The sequence below is a fragment of the Dasypus novemcinctus genome, chromosome 6 (assembly GCF_030445035.2).
Source record: "Dasypus novemcinctus isolate mDasNov1 chromosome 6, mDasNov1.1.hap2, whole genome shotgun sequence".
NCBI lineage: Eukaryota > Metazoa > Chordata > Mammalia > Cingulata > Dasypodidae > Dasypus > Dasypus novemcinctus.
In genome coordinates this window covers 40,916,568-40,943,321 of record NC_080678.1, presented here as the reverse complement: position 1 = coordinate 40,943,321, position 26,754 = coordinate 40,916,568, and the positions used below count along the sequence as shown (strand labels likewise).

At 40.3% G+C, this 26,754-nt stretch overlaps 1 protein-coding gene across 1 annotated transcript in view; it reads right to left on the bottom strand.

Moving 5' to 3' along the window:
* The window catches only part of HPSE2 (heparanase 2 (inactive)), an 827,209-nt gene that overhangs the window by 140,788 nt on the left and 659,667 nt on the right, over positions 1–26,754 (bottom strand). Inside the window, exons 8-9 of the mRNA XM_004457034.4 lie at positions 18,263–18,369; positions 12,167–12,281 (exon numbers count right to left, since the gene is read on the bottom strand). Coding sequence (XP_004457091.1) covers positions 12,167–12,281; positions 18,263–18,369 — 222 coding nt within the window. The remainder of the gene's footprint in view (positions 1–12,166; positions 12,282–18,262; positions 18,370–26,754) is intronic.

Sequence of the window (26,754 nt, the reverse complement as noted above, 5' to 3'; positions counted from 1 at the left end):
TGAGACCTATGGAACAAATTTGATCCCAGCCTCTGTTGGTCAGGTTAATTACAGAGGCCAATGGAGTGGGATACATGAAAATTCGAGTTCTACCAAGAATATTTAGGGCTGAGGGGTGGGTTGTTGGGAGAGGCAACCCATCATGGCTCCTGAATGTCCCTGCCTGGTTTTGCTGAGGATGTTAGACTGCAAAGCTTATCTGTCTTCTGATATTGAGCAGCACAAGCAGCTCTTAGTTCATAGTGACCAGAGCATGGCTACCAAAAAACTGCTCACTTCCTGAGGTAGTAGGATTGACTTGTTTGCTGCTTGCTCAAAACATGCTGCACCCTAGTCTCTGAATTTTTCAGCTGCAACACAAACCCACTGCTGGGCCTGCTGCATTGCTCTTTTGGGACTTGGGGACCAGGGGAACTGACACAAAAATGCTAAAACTCATGCTGCTTGCTGTGTATGAGTGTATAAAGTCTTCTGTCTCTGACCCAGGAGTGCTGTGTTTTCTGCCTGCATCCAAACACAGCAACAATCTAATTTATTAATTTGTAAGTAAGGTAAAATCTCAGGCCCTTCACAGTTCTTGACAGTTTTAGTGACAAGAATGGGATGTTGACAGTGACATGGCTTTTTGGAACAGGATGGGCAAGGGTTTTGCAGGTTCTGGGATATAAGAAGACTCCCTGGGATCTGGTAGTGAAAGCTCTAGATTAGATTAGATTAATAGTAGATTAGATTTGGGAGTAAGGGTTACCCATTTTCCTACCTGTTAACAAAAAGAGTTGAATTAATATTTAGAGGCTGAGTGGTGAGAGATAGGTATGAAACAGGAAGGGGAGGTTCTCAGAATGGTCTCACTGTCAATGAGCTAGACATGTACAGATACATTGTAATGAGGTCCATGAGAATTGCCATGAGAGACACAGAGACTACACTGCACAGTCATCAGATTCAGTACAAGCAGTGAACTTGCTGCTGCATGAAACCAAACATTTTTTCCTTTCTATAATTCTTCAGTAAAAATGTGAACTTAGAAGAATTAGGCACTGTTAAATCCCAGGTTTTATATCCTGGATCATTTCAGTTTACCTTAAAACCAGCCTTTATGCTTCCTAATTGCCATATCTATCTGCCTCAACTGCTAGAGGACAGAGACGACCTGAATTCTTGAGTTGACAAAGCTGTGGCAAAACTGAGAGAGAAGATGAAGTCCTAATAAAGAACCAGGGGACTCAGAACCACTGCCCGTACCTTGCTGTGCCCCCTTGAGTAAACTGCTGATCCTCTCTGGGTCTTAATTTTCTTCTACGCCAGACAGGATAGGTATATTTAGCTAACCTGCCTTATTAGCAAGCTGGGAAGTGTCAAATCAATTAATGGTGGAAACAGGCTGTGGAAACTTACAGTGCCCCAAAGAAGCAAGCTAGTATTATGTAGGTTTGTGGAGTATGAAATGAGATGTGATAGATTTTGAAGATCTAAAGCAATCTATATGTGCACACTACCACTATTGTTACTAAATATTTCCTGTACTGATAACTTGCAATTAGAACCTGCAGTTGGGATGGCTATTTCCCAGGGAAGATGTTAGAATTTCACCTAATTTTAAGAAATGATTTTCATATTTTTAGAATACATAATAATGTTGGCATTTTAATATACTTACTAAATGTCAGGAACTGTGCTGCACACTCACATGAGCTTTAGGAGGTACAGACTATTATCATTCCTTTTATACAGATGACAAAAAAGAGGTAATATGACAAACGTGCCATAGCTAATAGTGGACTGGGAGTCATATCCAGATCTGTCTGGTTCCAGAGCCCAGTGTCTCAACCACCAAGCTATACTCCTCCCTGTACACAGGATTCACACAAAACCGGGCAATAAAAGCCTGCCTTAAATATTTAAATTAATGAGCAGTGCATTGCAGCCCCCAGAATCCCAGTCACTGAGCATCTTTGGCATTCAGTAAGGATTGATGGAGCATGACTACAAGCAAGGCATTATGGGGAATATAAAGATAGGAGAAATGGCTTCTGTGATCAAGGAGCTTACAGGCAGAAAGAGGGAATTAGAGGTAACAAACAGCTCTCACAACAAATGGGAAGCGATAAGTGCTTTAAGAGCCTTGAAGAAGAGGGATTATTCCTTGAATGACTTCAAAATGAAAGATTCCAGTTTACTTTTATTTTTGAAAGTTCTATTAATTTAAATTGAGGTAAGAGAAGAGTCTGAAGATGCTGGTATGGGAATATTGGAGGCGAATCAGAAAATGCCCAAGCTGAAGGGGACCTCAAGCTTCCACATTTGAGAGATGGATCCAAAGTATCCAGTGCCCCATGCCGAGTGAGTAGGTGGGAGAATCTGGAATCAGATGCAGAACTCCTGGGCTCCTAGGCAGTTAGCCTTCCATCTTAGGGCACTCCTTTCTTCCTTCTGCTCAGGACTTCAGTGCTCCGGGAGCATGTAGCTTTTTCAGGAACACATATTCTTTGGGTAATATTACAAATTACTAATTCTCCCCTCTAGTTCCTGCCTCTTCAGCCACTAGTCATCTCTACTACCTCAGAAATATGAAAAACTTGTCATCTGCAATTTATTTGGATTACTCTCTCCTTCCCTCCATTCTTATAGCAAATGTTAATCAAGTACCTCCTATGCAAGCAACATTGTATTAGGCTCTGGGGATACTGAGAAAACAAGACAGTCCTCAACACCCATCACCTATTAGCTCTCTTTCCAAGGCTTTATATTTTGCCACCCCAAGCGAATTGTAAACACAGAGAAAGAATCTGATTTTGTTCTTTGTTTTAGTGTGTATCATGCTCTACAATGAGGACATTAAAAAAATTATCACAGATATTTTTAAACAAACACAAAAATATAGTAAACTCTCATCTGCTCACTACCAGCTTTCACAAGTATCATTATTCTGCCATTTTCAATTCAAAGCCTGATGGGATGTGACTGAGGCCACACATGGAGATGGCCAGGTCAGTGAAAGGGCATTAGGCTCAGTTGGATATCCGAGGTATAGACAGGAGCAGGCAGTGCCATAAACCATTGTAATTTGCATACAGGGCAATAGACAGGAAGCAAAGGGGTTTGTTAAGTGCTGGTGGCAAGGGTAGGGCAAACCTAAGCAAAGTGTAGTGAGCAGTTTGCTGGCTACTTCTGGGCCTGGCTGTGTGGATGGACTCTTCTTGGGGTGGTCTTACAGGCACTGCATGACCTCTGACATGTGACCAGACCTCTTTCCCCCCTGCAGTCTTTGCAGATGCTTTGCCATCTGAGAGAATGCTCTTCCACCAGCTCCTCCAAGGGATGCCTCTTCAGTGAAGACTTCCTTGACCATACTTTCAAAGAGGTCTCCCCTCCTCATTATTCTCTAACTTAGCAACACAGCTTTCTGTGTTTGCTTCCTATACAGCGTTCCGAATTTTGTAATTAATTAATTACTTCTTAGTTTACTTGCTTGTTTTTAGTCTTCCCTATTGGACTGTAACCGCCAATGAAGTTAGGGATTTTGTCTTTCGTCTTTACTTCTAGTTCCTCAGAAACTAGAATAGTGTGTGGCATATGACAGATTCTCAATAAGTATTTATCAGGTGAATGAATGACATTCAATATTAAATACTTTGTTGATTAATTTCTTAATAGATTTGAAGCAAGGGATGAGTACAGAAGAGCAATGGAAAAGGAGAGGTCATTTCTAATTGACTTAGGGTAAATGGAACCTTTAACCCAGTGTTTTTCAATTTTGAGTGCACATTAGAATCATTTAGGGAGCTTTAAAAACTACTAACACCTGGGCTCCTCTACAGACGAACTGAATCAGAAACTCTTGGGGCTGGTATCTGAGCAAAGGTGTTTTTTTAAAGCTCCCTAGGTGACTCTAATGCATAGCCAAGGTTGACAACCACAGCTTTAATGCAGAAAAGCTATAATGATTTTGACTCCAGGAAAAGTGCAATGAATTCTTGAGTAGAAGGCAGGTCTGCTCTGGTCAAGTTAGTATAAGTAAAAATGGTGTGTTTCATTCCTTTCAATGTTTAAAACCCATATAGAGATGAAATAAGCAGAGATTGGCAATAGTTGAAAGTTAGTGTCTTAGTTTGCCAGGGCTGTTGTGATAAATACTGCACAATGGGTTGTCTTAAACAACTGGAATTTTGTCTCATGAATTTGGAGGCTAGAAGTCCAAAATCAAGTTCTCAACAAGCCATGTTTTCTCCAGAGTCTGTAGCATTCTTGTGCTGGCTTGCCACAATCTTTGGATTCTTTGGCTTGCACCTCTGCCTCTGTCACATGGTCACTGCCTCATTCTCTGGCTTCCTCTGACTTTTGGTTTCTACTAACTGATTGTGTCTGAATTTCCTTTACTTACAAGTACTCCAGTCATTCAGTTTGTCCTCATCTAAATAAAATCTTCAAAGATCCTATTCACAAATGAGCTGACACCCTAACTAATAATACCTTCAAAGGTCCTATTTACAAATGGGTTCACACCCACAGGAATGCGATTAAGACTTGGACATGTCTTTTGTGGCAGACATGATTTAATCTCCAACAGATCACTAAAGTTTATAAATATAGTAGTGAATTTAAGTATGAATTTATACAAGAATTAGCGTTGATTTCTTTTTTAAAAAAATACTTTTCCTTTCATTTAAACAAATAACAAAATACAACTTAGTTAGAAAAGACAGAATACATTATCCTTGGCTCTTGTTAGTTCTATCAGAGTTCTGTCTGTTCCTAAAGGTTATAACCAGACACCACTGAATCTGTAGTGTTGCAAAAAAGAAAAAAAAACTAAGATAAAATGACCTTAAATTTGTCATAATGTGGAACTCACAAAAGATCCTTCCAACCCTATGAATGGCCTTCCTTTTTACTCTTCCTTCTCTCCATCCTTCTTTCCTTTCTTTTTTCAACCTTCCTTATTCCTTACCTACCTTTTTAGATAATTTCTAAATGTTTTAGGTGAATTGCTGAGGTTAAGTGTGGAGCTCCTGCCATTTAGAGAGCTGCCCTTTCCCCTCCATCATCTGCAGCTTGCTTCAAGGATGGCACACTATGCTCCCAGGCTCAAGTGCAGTAAGGCTATAACTGCTTCTTCTCCTTAATTTATTTAGGTCTCCACACAATTTGCTGTAGCTGTAATCCCTCAGTATTGCAATCTGAGAGCAATATAAATGGTTGATGGCAGAGCGAGATTTTCAATTGTTGCTTCCCAGTGATTCGCATAATGTGCTGTCATTAGCACTTTGATGTGACATATCATGGTTTCCAGGGCTTATTGGGCCATTTATAAATACCAAATGAAGGTGTTAGAGCTAGTATTGCAGAGTGGTTACTTCCTTAATTGCCTTTACTGGGAGAGGTTGGTGTCCTTCTCTGGAGGTAAATAAAATGTATTTTTCAGTTTGTCTTTAACCATTTGTAGTCAGTTCCCCTTAAGTGAAGGAATCACAAGTTTTTTTTTCTTTCTCATTTTTTTAGTAATTTATTTTTCACAAAGAATCTAGTTTTCATATTTCAGTTATTATTACTTGACTTGATTCCCCGTTATCTCATTACAGTTATGTTTAGGTTGTTAACGATGACGTTTTGCTAGGTGATTAGAAAAAATGATAGTAGTTACCACTTACTGGGTGCTTACTATGTGGTAAAAGACAAATATGTAGGGTCTCATTTAACCCTTTCCAACATTCCTCTGAGGTAACACTATTACTATCTCTATTTTTAAGAGAGAAAATTGAAGTTAATCTGCTCAAGGTCATGCAATTAGTAAATGGTAGAGCTGGGTTTGAAACTCAGGTCAGGGAAGTGGACTTGACTCAACAGATAGAGCGCCCGCCTACCACATGGGAGGTCCAGGGTTCAAACTCAGGACCTCCTTGACCCATGCAGAGCTGGCCTATGTGCAGTGCTGATGCGAGCAAGGAGTGCCCTGCCACACAGGGGTGTCCATGGCATAGGGGAGCCCCACGTGCAAGGAGAGCCGCCCAGCTCAAAAGAAAGTGCAGCCTGCCCAGGTGTGGGGCTGCACACACGAATAGCTGACGCAGCAAGATGACACAATGAAAAGAGACATAGATTCCCTGGCTGCTGACAAGAATAGAAGTGGACACAGAAGAACACACAGAGAATGGACACAGAGAGCAGACAACTGGAGGGGGGAAGGGGAGAGAAATAAATAAATAAATAAATCTTAAAAAAAAAAAAAAAAAAAAAAGAAGAAACTCAAGTCAGTCTGATTCCAAAGACAATACTTTTAATTTTAAGCACTACATTTAAAAATGCCCTGCCTCCTCCATGCTGACCCCACCACAGTTAGTCCCATTTTCCAGAGAAGGAAATGAAGATTCATAAGACTAGAAAATCCATGGTGCTGCTTTCTGAGTCTGTATCTTCTGATTCCAGGTCCATAGCTCTTTCTGCTTCCCAAAGCACCTTCCAATGGGGGAGGCGGGGGTGGGGAGCTGTTACAACTGCTAGCCTGCATTGCTGAATTCCCAAGCAAGGGATGAAAAATAAACAAGGAATGAAACCTGGCATTAAAGGATCAGAAGGGCTTCTATGTAAAAGCATTTGGGAGCAAAAGAGCTGCCTGTCTGGTCAGATGGTGCAGGGCGAGACTCCGATCTGAAAAGCCAAGGCTTGTAGGCAAAGAGGAGGAAGGAAGCAAGTCATGCCCACTGGGCAGGCTGCCCAGGCTCTTTGGCCACTGACGTGGAGCCAGCCTGGGTCCCAGTGATTGATCCTGCAGCCGAGGATGCCCTTCTCTCAGCAGCCGCAGGGTCCCACAATGAAAGAAAGCACAAGAAGTCTTTGGCAGGGCCGCCAATGAGAGGATTGGGTTTCACATCACAGCTACCCTTAAACACGTACACTCTGCTGCTTTCATCTTCCTGATGGCTCCCACGGGAAAGAAAAGAGACAAAGGAGGCTATACCAAGAACCAGGTCGAAGGCTGGTTTGGCTAGGTTTTGTGCCTCCCCCATCCTCTACCTCCAGGTCTGTAGCTTTGAATTTCTTTACTTTTCACACACTGTGTGTGGCCACTGGACAGCAATGGGAATAGCTTTGCTAAATACATTTCCATAATCCATCCGCCATGACTCACTGTAAAACTAATGTCTCTGTATCTTTTCACATGCAGTTCTCTCTATTTGGAAGATCCTCCCCAGATCCCAAAGTCTTCTTCCTTTGAGAACCAGCTCAGGCATCCTCTCCCCCAGAAAACCTCCTTTGGTACCCCATGCCTGTCCTCCACTCAATCTGATTTCTGATTCCTCGCCTATTCTGCTAAAGCACTTCTCCTGTCATCCCTGCTAATCTATCTGTCAGAATTAAACATTCAATCCTTTCAAAACACTTTTTTCTTTTAAAAATAGCCTTGATTCTTTTCAGATTATAAAATAATGCTGATTGTAGCAACTTTACATTTGAAAAAAACCACAATGAAGAAAATGAAAACCGTGTTTTCCTAAGGAAAACCATGTTTACCCTTCCAGGGATTTTCTATATGCATATATAAATACATATATATTTTTTCCTTATAAAGTCTGAATCCTCTTGTCATACACAATTTTCTCATGGATCATAACAATAACCTTTGGATGTAATTTTTATCCCCACTTAAGTAATGGGAAAATGAACCCAAGGATGCACATCTAATAATGGCAGGGCTAGGACTAGACTTCATGAGTCTTGTTACAGTTCCAGGCTCCTGCTGTTCCCTGTGTTGTCTCCAAATTAGGTGTTGTTCTTTTTGCAAGAAGAAATTGTGCATCAACTCAGCACAATGGAACATGGGTATGTAATTTGGTGCCACCCCCTCCTGGAAATGGACAGATTTAAGCTGAAGCTGTGTGTACACTGTGAGTCTGCAGCCCAAAAGTGGAATAATCTCTAACATTTCAAACTGGAAAACACCTAAGAACTTGTCCCTGTGATATGCTAACTGAACTAAGCAGGCACCATGAGATTCAGTTACTTTCCAATGGCCAATTGACCTCTGAACACTGGGGCTTGGCTGAGAGCACCTCGGCCTGGGAACCAAAGCCATAGGTTCAATCCCACCATAGACTGGCTGGTTGAACTCCAATTCACGACCATTGACTAATTCAGAACAAGGCACACAGCAGGTGCTCAGTAAGTGTGCAGTGGACTGAAGTGAACAGTTGTTATTCAGTTTGCAAAAAAAGATGGAAAACAATGATTCCCACTATCACCCCCAGTATATGAAAGGCAATCCTGTCTGACGAAGCTTTTTTAAAAAAACTTACTCTAAATAGAAGACTAAATTGCAATTCCCCCAAACACAAACATTACACTGTTAGATCCTCAGATGAAGGGACCAAATCGTATTTATTGCACATCCCCAGACTTCCTAGCACTGAGCCAAACCTGTTTGAGGTATCGATATTTTTTGAATTGAATTGTATTAGTTTTCTGCTAGGCTGGCGTGGGAGTTAAGAAATGTTGTGAAAACTCTGTAAATCAAGCTCTTTAAAAAAGCAACAAGCTAAATTCCAAAATCTTCTTTTAGGAGAAATGCCCATGGCTGGTGAGGTCTGGACTATGTCCACCGAATCTGCAGATCTCTTCTGTTCACAAACATCATTTATTCCCAAGGGGTCCATGCCTGACTGGCTGGCTGTGGAGACTCACACATTCCCTCTTTCCCAATGACAGTGGGGGTCAGGGGGAAGGGTGGGAGGTGAACGATGACGTATGGCTGAACTAAATGTTCTCTTCCTAGGAAAAGGAAAATCTCACAACAGGAGGAGGGTTGGGCGCTTTTCTAGAGGAAGACCCATGAAGAACATGAGGTATAGTTGAAAATGATCTTTTCTCAAGACAAAGTTCTCTTTTAAAGGGCCACTTTTTGTATTCTCTGTTATCTTAAATTAGAATGGCCCTTTCAGAGCTGGGCTGGTTTCCCACAAGCTAGGGTGAGGATGACTGGGGATAATGCCATTTGAAGAGCCTTTAGGGCAAGATCCTCATTTTTTTCTGTATTTACCTAAGAGTACTAACAAACACAACACAAAATAAAACAGTATTTGCTTGTAGATCCTTTCCTGAAATGTACTGCACTAGATTGGAAGGAGCTGGAATAGAAAATACTGATTTTTCTGGGAGGTGACAAAAATAAAACTCACTAATCCCCTAAGCTCTTAACAAACTCTCTTGAAGGCTTAATCACAGTGTAAAATCAAGAACTTTTTATTGGCAGTGTTGGGTTATCAAATGCACAACTCTCTGAAGTGGCAATCAGTATGACAGACCAGAGGCCTGCTGGCAATGTCTATCAGATAGGTGCCCTGGTCTAGCCTTGTAAATTCTTTCCAGGGGAGACTTAGGATACACTCTCCCAACTGCCAAGTTTTCTACTTATAAGGTGCAGAATTTATTAGTGCAAAGAAAGATAAAAAAGAAAGCCCTCTAACTTCTTAAGTGTTTTTACATAGGTTTCTTTATTAGAGTGTAGTGTTTCCAGTAATACAGCTACCCAGCTCATCTGAGCCTTTGTGTTAAATCAGTGGGACTCATTTCAGCTTTCTACAAACGTCTGTGAGCTCTGCTGCCACTATGTAACAACTAAGGTCTCTTTGCACCATGCTTTTAAAGAAAATCAGCAGCACCAACTCTCATTGAAGGAGAACAAAGCCATGAGGACTTGTGCCTTTAACCTCCACATGGCCCTTCAAAGGTACAAAGAGAGTTGATATGAATCCTGGTTTGTCCATCTCTGGAAACTAAGGGCATCTAGTCACCCAAACACCATCTTTATTTAGCCTATGTTTTTTTCTCTTTGGTTCCCTAAGATGCCTGTACTGCTCTAGACAAAATTCTGAGGCAAATATTGACCTCAGATTACAGCACAGACACCAAAGGGAGGATCCCGAGAGATATTGCAGCACAGTGGAACGAAAATAGGATTTAGGACTAGAAAACTCTGAGAATTCCAGCTCTTAGTATTTGACCTTGGAAAAGTCACTTAACTCATAGAACCTTAGATTTTTTCCCCAGCAAAATGAGTATGAATAATTATATTTAACTCACTGGGTTTTCTTCAGACCTATTAGGACAAATTGCAATCAGTCTTGTTTACAGATACATTTATTTTCCATATCTCAGTACGCTTCACTAGATTATAATCTCCAAGAGTTCAGGGACCTTGCATTTTGGGTTCAACCCAATATCCCAGTGCTTAGAATAGTGATCAGCACACAGTACACAATCAAGATATTTTTGAATGAGTGAAGGAAGGAATAAAGGAAAGAAGGAAAAAAAAAGGAAAAAGGGGGTAAAAAGAAGTAAAGAAAGGAAAATGAGGGAAGGGAGGACAGACTATTTAGAGTATTATTGATGTACCCTATGTGAACATAATCTGTAAATTGTTAAGTATTATATACATTGTTAAAAAAACTTAACACACATTGTTAAATAAATATGTCATTATACACATTGTTTAAAAGCTCATAACATGCATTAATTATGCCAGAGTGATCTTTTACAATGTAAAGCAATCATGTCACTTCCCTGCTTAAGATCCTCCAACAGCTTTCATACTACTTATAATAAAAGTCAAACTTCAGTGTGTTCACAAAGCCCTATGTGATCTGACTCCTCCCTCCCTCATTCTAACTAGTCTAACTGCCTACCATGCCCCAGCCACTCTGGCATTCCTTTATTTCCTCAAACATGCCACATATGTTCCTGTTTGAGAGCCTTTGTGTTAGTCCCTTGCCTTGCCTGAGGCTCTTCTGTGAAATGTGCATGGGTGGCTCCTTATTGTCTTTGGGCTCTCGGCTTAGATGTCACCTTCTCAGAGAAGCTTTCCCTGCAGACTCACTCTAAAGGAGCCCTCAGTGACTCCCGATTACAGTGCACTACTATTACTTATTCATCTGTTATTTATTAATAGTCTCTCCCCTAGTGGCTGATATTCAGTATATATTTTGTGTAACATTATATATGTTTAATGCTTGCATTTCATAGATACTTTTCTAGTTATTATTTTGCTTTCATCTCTACAAGTTTATGAGCTCCATAAAATTCTCCTATGGTTCCACCCTGCCCCTGCCCCCCCATACCTTCAGAAAGGTACACTTGCCCTGTGATTAAAAGCAACTATACCAGCTTATGTTAATATGGGTGATTAAATTGGAGTAATTTATAACCAGTGATACAGCAATTACTTACTGCTTTAACTTAGAGGGATTCTCCTGAGCATAGGCATGGAGCTGCAAGTTGCCACGCCATTCTCTGTTCTGGGCTTGAAGGCCTCCAGGGATGGGGGCAAATGGCAGGCTAGTTCGAAGCTGGGTGTGGTTTGTTTGCTCACAGTGATTTTGTAGGAAAAGCACTGGAACAGGGGCCAGGGTCATGTCTGGAGCTGGCTCTATGTCCCTCTTCCCTCCTTTGTAAATAAGGTGAAACTGGGTCATCTCCTAGGGGAGTCCCACCTTTCATCATGCCCATGATGTCTGTAAAGAAGCACAAGGCTTTCTTTAGTTCATCTGATAAGCATAGCTTTTCTGGGCAAAATGGGGTTTTTCTCATTGACCAAAAAAGTCACTGGACAAATCTCAATCTTTGCTTTAGCCTTCCCTTTCCACTATTGCCCTTGAGAAGACAGTATGAGGCAAATGCTTTCATTGCCACATAGGGATCAACATCTAAGTGTAAGTATTCTGCTACTTGCAAGAGATGGGTTCCTACAGTATCTTAGCTAACACTCCCCCATCTGCTTTCAACATGTTTCATTTGACATTAACTAATGTCTCCTATTAGCATTAAAGAAAAACAATCTGGAAAAATTCACTCTCAAGCAGAGTTCAAACAGGCCACAAGTAGAAGTGGAATCTCAACTGCACAAGGTTTCTAAAATATGTAAATATATATAAATGTATATGAATGTATGCATATGTATATATGTTTGTTAATAATGCATGTATGTGTGTGTATGAGTGCATATGGTGAAGCCAAAGTCTGTAAAATGGGTCAAGGGAACAGAAGCCAAGAATACTTCTACTGATTTATGGAACTAACTGGTAAAAGAAAGAGGAGAAAATACTCCCAGTGTGGAACAAAGCACATTTAAAAGAACTGAGTGACATGGAGTTGGGAATCTTTATCCCACACTTACTGGTAACGGGTTAAAATTCTGGTCCACGAGGTGATTGTATCCATGGTCAAAAAATGAGTGCCGTATCACAACGTCGATGCCCTGATTGGCCAGCATTCCTAAAGTGTTCAACCATCTAAAAAGCAGGGGGGAAAGCTACATTAATACATTTTCTAATTGCCTATAACAAGGCTCTTTATAGATATTGGCTATGACATGTATACATATATACCATCACCACCCCACCAAATTTATTTAGTATTTTAAACTAAAGGAGATCATTTTAAACATTGAACACACAGCTAGAAGAGATTATCAAATTCAACCTCTTCATTTTATAGGAAAAGAAATGGAGACCTGGGGAAGGAAAGTGAATTGCCCCTGGTCCTAATACAGTTTGATGCTAATGATTTATCTTTCAGTCCTCTAATACCATGGCCTCAGGACACACAATCACAGGAGTGAAAACACTACGTAGCCCATCACTCAAGTTCACCTGCTGGGATCCCAACACTGTGCATGTAGCTTTCAGGTGACTCTAGCCCTTATAGTCCCATGACCTCACTTGACTGTTCTAGTCATTTGCATCCCTCATACATCACTTCAGCAGGTGACACAAAATTATTTTTCTTGATGCTATAATTAACTATATTAGGATACAAGTAGTCTACCATCCACACACATCTCAGTGGAGGATTTGCATCACTCATACACTTATCACATACCCCATTAGGCCTAACACCCACTTGCCAGAGCATGCTGTTCTTTAAAAATAGTTCCTCATTGGTTGTTCCATTTCACTATTTATACATTTAATCCATTCATTCATTCATTCATTTATGCATGCATTTATGTTTCTCTCTCCCTCTTTATAGTCTTCTGAAACTTAGGAAAACTTCTAATTGTAATAATATATGTATAATAAATCTGAATTGGAGCTACAGTCTTCTCAGCATGAAATATAAGGCATTACACAACCTGTCCAGAGCATACAAACCCGACTTCATCTGTTTCTTCTTCTTCCTTCTTCTCTCATAGTAAAACCTATTCCCCAAGCTCTAACCACATAAAAATTACTTGTGACTACCCCAATATACAAAGCTTTCACATACCTACCTGAGTCTTTAAAATTTTATTTATTTTTAATTTATTTCTCTCCTCTTCCCCTCTCCCCCCAGTTGTCTGCTCTCTGTGTCCATTTGCTGTGTGTTCTTCTGTGTCTGCTTGTATTCTTGTCAGTGGCACTGGGAATCTGTGTCTCTTCTTGTTGCATCATCTTGCTGTGTCAGCTCTCCGTGTGTGCAGTGCCAACCTTGGCAGGCTGCACGTTTTTTCATGCTGAGTGGCTCTCCTTACAAGGCACACTCCCCCCCCTTACATGGGGGACACCCCTGCGTGGCATGGCACTCCTTGCGCACATCAGCACTGTGTGTGGGCCAGTTCACTGCACAGATCAGGAAGCCCTGGATTTGAACCCTGGACCTCCCATGTGGTAGGCGGATGCTCTATCTGTTCAGACAAATTCGCTTCCCCCTACCTGTGTCTTTATATGTTTTTCCTTCTGCTTAGAATTCCCTTCCTCTGTCCTCTAACCTACCTCATTCCACCTGGCAAATTTCTTCTCATTTATTAAATCTCCAAATAATTCCCTTTTTAACTTTTTTTTCAATTTTTATTTTTAAAGAAACTTTAGATTACATAAATGTTAAATTAGAATTATAGGGGATTCCCATATGCCCCACCCACTTCCCTCCCACACTTTCTTACATTAACAACATCTTTCATAAGTGTGGTACATTTGCTACAATTGATGAACACATACTGAAGCATTGCTACTAACCGTGGACTACAGTGCCCCCATGTTACACCTATTCTTTCCTCTCCCTCCCCTCAGAATCTCTGGTGGCCACTGTCTCTATATCAATGATAAGAGTTCTTCCATTGCTAGAATAATAAGAAGTCTATAATAGAATAATAAGTCTACTTTAGTACATTGATCATTCCCCAATCATGAGGATTTGGGGATGATGATGCCCACTCTGTTTATAATTGAGAGGGGGCTTAGATCCCACGGGGCAGATGGATGGAGCTATCTTGCTTGCAGTTGCAGACACTCTCTGTTCCTTGGGATGGGCATTGTCAATCATCATTTCCTTGTTAGTTGTCCTGGGTGAGTCCATTGAACTGGAGAGTAGGTGTTGCAACTCTGCTGAGATTCAGGACTCAACCAGCACATGAACAGACCAAAGATTTAAGTCTCTGGTACATATATTTAACAAGTATGGTGCTAATTATAGGTACAAATAAAGGGGCAGATGAACCATGTGTAGGGAAACTATAAAAGAGTCTAACTCTGTTACACTGGGGAGCATAAATTCCAAAGTAAGGCCCACTGACAGAATGTTGAATTCTTGAGCTTGTCTGCCCTGCTTGTAGTATCTAGATGTCTCTAGAGCCCTCAGGAGCCCTGCTGTTTGAGGCACTGTTTACTGTGGCAGTCAATGAGATTCTGCTGAGACATGCATTAAGTGTAACTTTTGGAATGACCTCCCGACTCACTTTGAAATCTCTTAGACATAAAAACTCATTTGTATTTAATATTTTCCCCTTTTGGTCAAGATGTTTTTCCAGATGCATTGCTAGTTGGTGCTTGGTAATAATCCCTTGGTGCCAGGGAGCCTTATTCCTGGGAGTCATGTCCCACGAAGTGGAGAGATAATGTGTTTATATGCTGAGTTTGGCTTAGAGAAAAGCCACATTTAAGCAACAAGAAGGCCCTCAGGAGGTAACTGTTAGGCAATATATAATACTAGTCTAAGTTTCAATTTCACAAGAAAAAATTCGTAAGTACAATCATCAATATCAAGGGCCTGACATTCGGTCTGTCTTCCTTTACCAGGCACTTCCCATGTACTCAGGAGATTCTTGCTATTTGTTCTATTAGAGAATGTAGCAGGACTCCCCAGGATGGAAAAACAATTCCCTCTTAAACTCTGCTACTCCATCCAACAGGTGCCTTCCTCCTCTGTAGTCCCCTTTAACTTTCATTCATTCCTCCCTTATAGCCCACTGAATGGATCATTTAGTTCTCTGCCTCTCTCTGTTGGTTATGTGCTCATCAAATATAGACATAATGTCTTAGCTTTGCAACCAAAACACCTATTACAGCTCCTGGCATACTGTAGAGGCTTAATACTATTCATTAAAATGAGATTCTAGTAACTCTGAGAAATCACCAAATATTAAAAACATTAGGAACATATTTCACATAGTTATGATTTCCCAAATCTGAAACCAAGGATGCTATTTTTCATTTCACAAAAATTTATCGAATATCTACAATGTACTAGACACTGCTAGGTGCTGGAGACACAGTAGCATGCCAAGGGTATATTGGTAATGTACCAAAGAATCTCAAAGACTTGCCTGGGAAAAACTATCCTTGGATACTCATTAGCAGAGAGCCCTGATTCAAGCAAGCATATGCCTGTTTCCTAGCAAGCATGTTGTTATGCCATATATTGGAAAACAGCTGGGAAATGCCTTGTTTCCAATTTCTTTTGTATTTTTTTTTCTTCTGGGAAGCAATTTATACTTTTGGAGAACTGGAGTCCACGGGTGCATTGTTGGATATTGCCAGTGGAGTTGAGAGCAAATGGGTAATGAAAAGGTGGGAGAAGATTGGAAGTAGAGTGGAGTAGTTTTCACCTGATCTGTATCAAACAAGCATTTAGGTATTTGAGCTATAAACCAAATCCAAACAATTTTTTTTCTGTGTCCTGAAAATTGATTGCAGAGATTTATGGATATTCGACTGATGCTCATGAAAAAGCAGGGTGTCTGCTCTAGCTCCTTCCATAACAGTCTGTGATGTTTCTTAATTCACATCTTCCTTCAAAGAGAATATTGTTCATGGAATCGCTTTACTGGGCTGCTTGCTGGGCCCTTCTGCAAAGTTCCTCTGTGGTACTAGAGTAAAAGCAATTCTAATGATTCCAATATGGCACCTGCAGTCCTGACTGCCAATCTGGCCTCTCACCAATGCAACAGGGCTTACATCTAAACCAGTGCGGAGTGGATTTTTCAAAGCAGATTCTCTGCAACACTATAAAATGCTGATTTACTCTATTTCATTCATTTGAACCATGCTCTCTTAACTTCTATTCTGTGTTATTCTTCTATTAAGTGTTGAGGATACAGAGATGGGAGACACAAGGTATTACATTTTACTACACTGACTCATTGTCTTCTTCTGCATTTGCCAGGATTCCATCTGTAAAGGCAATCTACTTGACTGGTTTAATTTGTCCTTCACAAAGGTATTAAAGAAGCTGCCTCAATGGAGGGAAACTGCATCTGTATAATTAGGAACAGCTGTTAGTAGTGATACACATAGTTTAGAAAGCTGCAGTTCTTAGGAAGACCAACAGCCAAAAAGCCAGTGGTACAGGAACAAGGTACTTGGTTAGTACATTGTCCTGAAGGATTTGTCCTTGCCATGTGACACTGCCAGGAGTGGCCCAATCAGAGGCCTCTATGCATCTGGCTTAAGTCACTCTCCAAATGACTGCAGTAGCCTCCAAATTCATTTTCCCATAGCTTATCTCTCTAAACTTTTGTGTGTACAATTGCCAGATTTAAAGTTTTTTTTAAAACACAGGTCAGATTGTATCACTGTCCTCCTCCAACATCTTCAATGGCTTGCCACCAAGTATAGCACAAGGTCTCTTTACAGTTTTCAAGACTGTAGTAGGTTAAATAGCATCCCCCAAAATTCATGCCCACCTAGAACTTCAGAATGTGACTTTATTTGGAAATAGAGTCTTTGCAGACATAATTAAGTTGAGGTCCTAAGTCTAGGTTAGGGGTTAGGGTGGGTCGTAAATCTAATGATGGGTGTCCTTATTAGAAGAGGACAAGACATAGAGAGACACAGGGAGGAAGGTCATGTGCAGATAGAGGCAAGGATGGGAGTGATGTACCTACAAGGCAAGAAAGGCCAAGGATTGCAGGGAGCCAGAAACTAGGCAAGGGAGGATTCTTCCCTAGAGCTTTCTGAGGGAGCATGGCCCTGCTGATACCTTGATTCCAGATTTCTAGCCTCCAGAACTTTGAGAGTTAAGTTTCTCTTGTTTGAAACCACCTACTTTATGATACTTTCCTATGGCAGCCTTAAAAAATGAGTACAAAGACCTTCTGTGGTTTGGTGGGAAACCACTACCCCAGTTCCAATCTATACTACATCCCTGCAGACATCATTTCCTCCCCTTTTTGTGCCTTTGCCCGTAACATTCCTTCAACCTAGAATACTCCCCTCTACCATGATCACCATTCTCTACCTAAAGAAATTACATAATTCTTCTATGTCCCACTCAAATGCCACTTCCTTCATGAAGTTTTTCCTGATCCTCCCAGTCAGAGAAGTTCTGTATTCCTGTGTATGTCAATCACTTTCTTTTTGTAGAGATAGAGTGTGAGGCAGGACAAAAGGTGTCTGATGTAGTGGTAAGGAGGCTGGACTCTGGAGCAGATGGCTTGGGCTGGAGTCTAAGCTCAGTCACTGACTAGATGAGTGACCTTGGGTAAGTTATTTCAACTCTGTCCTTCAATTTCCTTATCTGCTTGTGTGTGTGCTCACGCATGCGAGTGTGTGTATATAAAGTCCTTAGCTCATGGAAGCCCTCTATACTCACAATTAGTACTTTGTCACTCACCTCCTATAGCTCTACCATGTAGTTATCTCCTATTCCAGTTCCTCCAATCACATGTTTCTGGAGGGCAAAAAATAAACCTTATGCTTCCCTATCTCCCAAGATTGAGGTGAGAATTAGATGAGAAAGTGTTTTTTATCTGCACTGTTTTACATTGTAGACATTCCTGAAAGCTCTTATTACTATTATAGTAATAATACAATAACTACTACTCTCTCTGCTCTGATGTCTGTGCCTGCCATTTTAGTCTCTAGAGAAGGTACTGTTTATTCAATGATTGAATACATTCACAAGTGAATGGATGAAGAATCCTCAAATAGAATGGGCAGAATAATGAGCAGTTAGGAGTATCCCTCTCATTTTTTCCCTCAAAGCCCCTTGGAAAGAAAGTTGAAGTGTTACTCACAAGAATCCAGCAGCATAGGAATCTGACAGGTTGTTTGTGCCTCCAGCCGAAGTGGTCACCACACCTTCAAGCCAAATCTTCTTTCCTGGGGTGTATGTATTAACCACCTTTCCATAAAACAAAAGCAGAAGGGGACAATAAGGTTTTTAGAAGAAGCACTTTCCAAATGAGACTTTCCCTTGGGGAAGCTTCTCCAATTTCCTGCTCCCAGGTGGTCATGATTTATGCTTTTTTTCATGATGATGACCCAGTAAAATGAGCTGGCATACATATACAAAAAAGAACTCTGACATGTATCCATTCAAAGAAATGACCTCTTTTTTTTCCCACAAGTAAACCCAGGTAACAATGTGACAGGAAGAACAGGTGCATATTCCAGGACATAAACTGACTACAACACTTCTCACTGGAAAATACAAATTGCATCATGTTTTCATACTAACAAGTACTGAGAAACATTTTAAAAAAATACTCTGTTATAGTACATTCATGGACTGTGTGCATTTCCATATATCAGGAATCACAAATCATGAAAAAGGGTAGAAAAAAAATGTCTGGGAGAGGTATTTTATAATGACCGGGCATGTTCATTGTAACCATGTTTTAAAAATAACTAACTGCAGTTAAGTGTAGAAGGGAAAATCACCATCCCAACGGGGAAAGCTCCTACACAGGGATCAACTATAGTTGCATGCCTTCCAAGAAGAGTAAAGCTTCTCACCAAAAGATGGCCCTCTGAAGTTTTGAAATGCTCTGATTCACAAGTGGAATATAAATCAGGGTACAGATATTCCAGAAAGCTATCTGATAGTACATAGAGAAAATGTCTAACAGCAGAGCCTGAGACAAGACTTGTTTATAGCAGTTCATTTGGGAAGTAATTCTAGGGAGCAGGAACAAGGAAATGGGGGACTGAAACAGGGAAGAAGGGGAAACCAATAGAAAGATAAGCTTCCAAGTTGAAAACCACTGGTGGCAACTGGTACTTAATCTGGTAAGAGCCTTTTGAATTGTGTCTCAGAACTGGTCCCTAGGGAATGCAAGAAGAAGCATTATTCCTTGACTCCTACTCCCCAAAAGTCAAGTGCAGCCCTGTGAATGCTACTCCCCCACATTTGATTAGGTAGGTATCAGTGCCAAGGGGTTACCCAAGAGTCCCACACCTCTGCCTCAGAGAAATCCGAGAGCAGGAAGTGGGAGGTGTGGCACTAGCACCAAGCACTTTGTGTGGCCCTGGTCTCTGCAGCAGTGGCTAGAGTAGGAAATGGGACTGAGAGGGTGCCAAGGATGTATGAGAGACTGGATCAAGACAATGTTGTAATTAGGTCCTCTGGCCCACCAATTTCTCTCCCACATTTATACCAAAGCAATTCTTGCTCAGGTCTCTAAGGGGACAAGTATGAGGCTGTTCACTGTATTGCTGTTTGCAGTGGTTCCTGCTGCTAAAGGAATGGAAACATAAAATGTGGGGGATACATACTGCAGCAGTTAGAACCACAAATTCAATGTAAATCCAGCAACATGGATAGACTTTACATATTTAGGGCTGAGTTGAAAGAATTAGAAACAAAATAAGATATGTGGTACAATATTATTTATGTAATTACTCATTCTCATCCTACACCATTAGATAGCATATAAAGATCCTGTTAAGGACATGTATCAAACATACAGGGAGGGCTTCTACAGGAGGGAGGTAATGCAAATGGAGACAGGAGATGAAGGGCCTTCCATGAGCTGATGTGAACAGTGTTCTGCCAACTGAGGAGTAGGGTTTTAATTCAGTTCTGTGCACCAGAGATCCCCTTTCCCCAAAACAAAGTGCGATGTAGCATATGTGCCAGAACTTTTCCAAAACCCGTGGGCAGACATCAGCAAATGATCATGTTCCTTTTTCCATCTGTACCTAGATATAGTGCCCTGCCTTCTCTCCTCCCATATACTAGAAAACTTGATGTTAGTTGAAACCTATTTTAAAATCAGGGTTGGCGAAATGCTTGACCCTTTCAGAAAGAAAGCTGTAAACAAAATTACACAAATTTGAGATGGAAGTAAGGACTATAAACAAGAATGGAAGAAAGACCCTGAGAATTAGTAATGAGGTCAATTGGAATGTAGTTAAAGATTCAATAAGAATTTTAACTTGGATCCAGAAAGACAAGAGTCCTTTAAGGACATAACAGCTTGCCCTTTTCAGCACTACTCAGAGTGCCTAACATAAGGGAAACTGGAAATAATATAAATATAAAAGTAAACATTTTAAATGATCAGAAACCAAAGCCATAAGGTAAAATTAAAGGGATATGGGTATGATCCCCTTAAAAATGTATTACTAGAAAAATGTCTGAGCTCATGATAAACTTTGTACTTCCTTCTATAACCAAAGAGAACTGAATAATGTATTTCTGGTGGTTATTTTGTTTTGTTTTGGTTTTGGCTTTGATTTCAAGTATGCTCAGAATTAAATTTTGTGTTCAAAAACAGACATAGAATAAAGTAGTTAGAGGAAGGGGGTTTGTTTAAACAAAACAAATGAAGCAAAAAGGTAAATACTATGACATGGATGAATCTTGAAAACATCATGCTAAGTGAAAGAAGGCAGTCACAAAGGACCACATAGTATATGATTCCATCTATATGAAATTTCCAGAATAGGAAAATCCATAGAGACAGAAAGTCGATCAGTGGTTGTCTTAGGAGTAAGGGATGGGGGTATTGGGGAGTGATTGCTTAATGGGTGTGGGGTTTCTTTTGGGATAAAAGACATGTTCATCATAAGATGGAATAATACCTGACAGGGTCATGCTTAGGATACTATCTGCTTGGTCAAAGGATAAGTATAATAATAATAGGCCACTCACAGGAAGATCCTAAGAGCTAGTAGAAAGGTTCACAGCCCTAGCAGATGAAAATTTATGCGGTCCCTCTAAGTTGATGGATTATTTCAGAAGAAATAAAGCATAATATCCTAACAGTCTGGTGGTAGGATTCTGACCTATTGTTTATGATCCAAGAAAAAAAATCCAGGAGTCTCTATGAACTACTTCATAGAAACCATGAACCTTCAGCTCTTTTAGGGCAGGGGATCCTGTCTTATTCAATTTTATATTTAGTTCCTAGTAGAGTGCCTGGTATATAGTAAGGGCTTAACTGGAGATTGTGACTCTCTCTTCAGACAGGAGGTCAATACAATTCCAAACTGGCCCTTGCACAAGCCCAGAGGGAACTGCCACTCTTTAAGGAAGTTATATCACCTAAGAAACGGCAAGTGAAAAATAATTGGAAGCAATACTACACTACGATTGGAAAAGCAACCTCTGAGATCAGGGAAAAATAAAGGCATACAATGAGACCCTATAATAATGTGGAAGATAACGCCTGGGCTCTCTTCCTTGAATTTTGAAAAACAGAAATTTCAGAGAAAGAAAGGGAAGAGTTGCTTTGCATAGCAGGTATTTTATTTATGGAATCCAATAACCTCAGAAGTGGTAAAGGCAAATCAGTATTGAATGTGATTTGGAAACCAGAAGCATTTTATGAAGTGTCAAACTTATTCTAATGTTCTGATATTGAAGATAAGGAGACAGTCAAGAGTTTGCACCACGTATCCCTTATAGACATTGTCACAAGTACTTAGTTGGATAGGTGGCATGCCCAACTCAGAGCAGCAACTTGAAAGTTCTTAGACAGTATAATGGGATAGTTATATTTCAAAGGGGACTCAAATTCTGGCTCTTTTAGAATGTAGGTGGATTTATAAAATGCTTTGTGTGACAGACACTGTGTAAACAAAAACTCATTGGTATTCTTTTCTGACTTGCAGGGAGATTTGGAAAGAAACAATCAAAATGGTTTTAATTGGTGAGGTAGCATTGAATATTAGTTGGAGGACATGAGCTCTGTGTCTGAATCCTAGTTCTTTTATTTACTTATTGCATGACCTTAAGTAAGTTATGCTACCTCTTTGTGTTTCAACTTCCTCAGCTGTAAAATGAGAATAGTTATGTCTACCTCAGAGGATTTTATGATATCTAAATGATTTAGTATTTATAATACACTCAAAACAATGTCTGGTATATAGTAAGCACTGATAAGTGTAATAAAATGCTGCCTGGACCACTCTCCTTGTCCAAGGCACATGAGATTGTCTTTGGATCAATGTAACATTAGTGTTGGTTGCTTTGTCTTTGGACATTCTGTTTGTAGCAAAAGGGAATAGCCCAGGCCCGAGCTAAGTGGCCAGGAAAAGCCAGTTTTGAATTGGAAATGCCGTGGGTAATTCACAGAAACACAATTAGCATTCAGAACAGTTCATTTATCCACTCTTAGCACATGGGCAATTCCTCCTTTCCTAGAGCAGCCACATGAATAGGAAGCACACGGTGAAGTATAACTCTATATCAAACCTAAACCAGTTATATGAAATGTTTTGTAAGGGAGACATTCCTAGAAAGTATTCATGTTATCTGTTCTAGAAGTAGTCAGTAGAAACCAGCAAATGTTACTATTTGGGCATGGTGGAAAGTGTGATGCTTCATCAGTCTGCTCTCAGCAGAGAAGACCTCCATGGTGATGGCTATTCAGGCTGGGTTCTAGTTGGGCTTGGGGAAGAAATCAGAATGGGCAGAAGAGAAGAAAAAAGTCAGGAAAAGCCGTCGGAACCAGCTGCAAAATTCCCTTAGGACATGAAACTCTAAGAAACTGAGGGCTATAGTTCAACACTGCGATTTTCTGAATAAATATGATTCTCCCTCTGCTTGAAGAGAGAAAATTGGAGGACTTGGGGAAGAAAAAGGGTACAGTTCTTGGAGAGAAACGATATGCCAATGAAGGTTATTTCAAGGGATCCATTGTCTGGGGAAAGGGAAGAAATACAAATACTGAAATTGCTTAAACAATGGTAGAGGAAAGCTAAATGTTTGACTGCCTTTCAGTAGTTCTTTTGTTCCCAAATAGACTTCAGCCCTTAGCTGTGAGTGTACAAGGGAACTTTGAAGCACCCATAGTCAAGCGGCCTGTTGCTGCTCAGTATCCCAGGCCTGCTGGCCAAAGAGCTCATGAGAAGGGAAACCCTTCTAGCTCCTTTCATTCACATTTCAGGGGCTGGACATTGTTAGGACTGCTTCATGTGGATATGTTGAGGAAGGAGGGATGAGAGAAGAGAGAGGTGGGGGTAGAGGGGAGGAGTGAGAAGAGGTTAGGGCAAATAACATAGATTTGGGTTTTGGTTTTGGGTTTAAGTTTTATTTTCCCTACCACTTATAATTAAAAAAAAAAAACAGTAAAAAATAGGAAAATAACCACTAATGTGGCACATTTTCAAACTTGGGCTTCCTTTTCCTGTGCTTTCTTGATATCCTGCCACCAAACTGTGATCTAAGTCTTTTAAAAAGACTCCTGAGAGCTTGGCCTCAGCCACGAGCTTGTGCAAGAGATGGTAGCCTTGTAGCAGCAGACATGTTGTTTATGGTTATCCAAACCCAACACCTCCCTTAATGAGAAAGGAAGCAATAAAACAGGAATAGTGGACAGGCCAGCTGGGCTAATCAGTCCTGGCAGGAGGCCCACCCTCCAAAAGAAGCTGGAGTCCATTAATTCCAGCATCTCCTCTACTTGGAAATCAACCTTCCTCAGGATTTCAGGAAGAGGGGTGGCTCTTTATATAACCAGAATTGGTCCCCTACCTATGATGGTGAGAAAAAGCTGAATAGCTTCAGGAAACTTTTTCAACCTTATTTATGGTGCGGATCTCTTTTTCTATATACCTTTGCCTCTGGGCAGTCTTTGTCCCTTATTGTATTTATAGGAGGTCAGAGTGAGAGCTCACAAAGATGTCCTTTCCATCTTTTTGTGTCATTTTTGACTCTAAGCTTACCTACTATAATAGAAGAGGAGGAGCTCTCAGTGATCCTGTCTTCTCCTTCCTTATTGCCTGAGTTCTGGAACTTCATTTCTTCCCTGGCCTTCTTGCCTGTAATCTCTTTCTTGTAAAGTCCATCCTCCACACTGCTGTCACTCAGTAACTTGACAAATCCCTCTCTAGCTCAAGCACTTGCAATGGTTCCCCATTGCCAGCAGAAGCACTCAATCAAGCCTGCTCACAAAGAGGTCAGCATGATCGGATGTGCTATGAGTAACTTGTTTCTGATAATACCAAAAGCAGTGACATTGTGAGTGATTTACTCCAAAATAAAGAATGTATTCAAAGTTGCCACAATAACATTCTTTTCCCTTACCAGAATTATGAAATATTTCTGTAACTGGGTAAAATTAGCCAAGGAGACAGTAATTGTACACAACCCAGTCTATTTTATCCATTGTCAATGGTAGTGCTTTAGACATGGTGGAACCACAGGATAAGATGTCAGATGCTTTATTTGACTTGGTTATCTAAACCCTTCATAACCATCCTTTAGCTACCTCTTCTCCCATCCCTCCCCACAAGACCTACAGTTCATCATACAGAATGGACTCAGTTTCCCAACTACATGATGTTCTTTACTGATCACTTCCTTACCCACCCCCACCCACACCTGCCTTGTCTGGAGCTTCCCCCCCCCCCCAGGTTATTTCAAGTTTTACCTCCTCTTTAAAATTTTCCCCAAACCTTTAGAAAGTTAATTCTTCTTTCCATTGGGATCCCAAATGTTTGAACTTATCTCTGTTCTTGACTTTATTATACAGAATTCTAAATGTGTTTGTCTGTCTTCGCTACTAGACCATAAGCACCTTGAGAAAGAAACATTTCCCCCTTTTTTGCATGCCGTCTAGCACAGAACACAATGTTTGGCAGTTACTTCATTTATTATCTACTTGTTAAATAAATGAAAGAGACAAGCATATACTGATGAAAAGACTGTTTCACAGAAGATAACTAATAATCTCAAGATCCCAAGGGCAAACACCAAATTCTCTAGCTGCAGTTTGGGACTTGATTCACTTTCTAATTGAATTTTCCTCTTTGAGGAGAGTCAGAAACTTCCAGGTGATTAAACTGCCTCCATATTTAACATGTCCTTCTTAGGTTAGAGAAGGTGAGCTATTCTGAGCTCAGCAATTCCAATATTGTATCACATTCTTTCTAATTTATTTCTTCTGTCTAATGCACTTCCTGTCAGTTTCATTAATTTTTTGTGTGTAATTTCTTTTTATCATCCGCCTTGTTCTGGAGTATTGTATTTGCCCATTTTCTTTTGGTATCAGATCAATTTTTAATTTGTGGCTTCTGTTTCTCTGACATTTTTAGGATTTAGAATTGTAATTTCTCTGCTCAAACCACAGAAAAGCAATTGAATGTAATTGCAACAAAACACAAAATTAAAATAAGAAGATACACAAAAATAGAATCACTGGGGAGGCAAGGAAATTATGAGCATAGGCAAGAAAATAAGGTAGAAAGTTTCAGAGTCCCAAAGCAATGACCATGTTCAAGGATAAGTGCTAAAGCAGAGAGAGAGAGATTGGAAAGTAGCTACTTGCACATTATCTATTCTTTTTCCATTCCCATGTCCTTTTTTGAGTAACCTACCTCTTAGGCTTCCTGGACAGGTTACCCACTTACAAGGCATAGGCCCCACCAGCCTCAGAGGTAACTTGCTCTTGCTCAGGACAAACCCAAACTCCTCCTACTTCCAAGTGCACACATTGAAAGGTCACTTCAAGTTTTATTTCCTCCTTCTGAAGAAGATTTTGATCCTGAACAGCAATGCGCTTCCAGGGCCAGGACCTCACTATACACTGACCAAGGGCCTGTACACATGAACCATGTGAATGCAGCCCAAAGGAATGAAATCCAAACCAGGCCTTGACCTCTCTCACTACAATTTGCCTAATATCATGGCACTCAACTTTCATTCAACCCTCGCACTAGACACCCATCCCAGATTATATCAACTGACTGTGGGGTAAAACTGATATGCTCTCTCAAGAACACTCAGTACTCTTCTTTGAAAGCCCTCCTAATTATGGGTAGTTAGGAATATAAATACTGTATCATATGGGTTACAAAAATAAATGGCTATTCAGTATATGGGAGAGGCAGACAGTATTGTAGATAAAGGGTGTGGACTATGGAGCTAGGTGGTTTGGGGATTGAATTCTGAGTTTACTATTTAGCAAGCTCCATTGAACAAATTACCTGGCTTCTTCAATGAGATGGTAATAGATGATGCACTCAGTAAGTGGTATTTATAAATCAAAAGGTGATATAATTACTATATTTCTATAAGTTAAAGGTGCATTTTTCATACTTAATGCTTTTGAAATTAGAATTTTTTTCATAATTAATATCAAAAGAAACTTGCCAGCTGTTTACCCTCCCTACCAGCTATAGTTAAATTGATGATCCATTTAAAAGTTATTAGTGTCTAAGAAAATAAGGTTCATAGAATGAAAATAAATGTAACTTTGAAGCTCTTTTGTGATAAACCTACCATTTGAGCTAGAGTCCCCCTATAAATATTAGTGTCTTGTATAGGAAGAAGAAAGCCAAA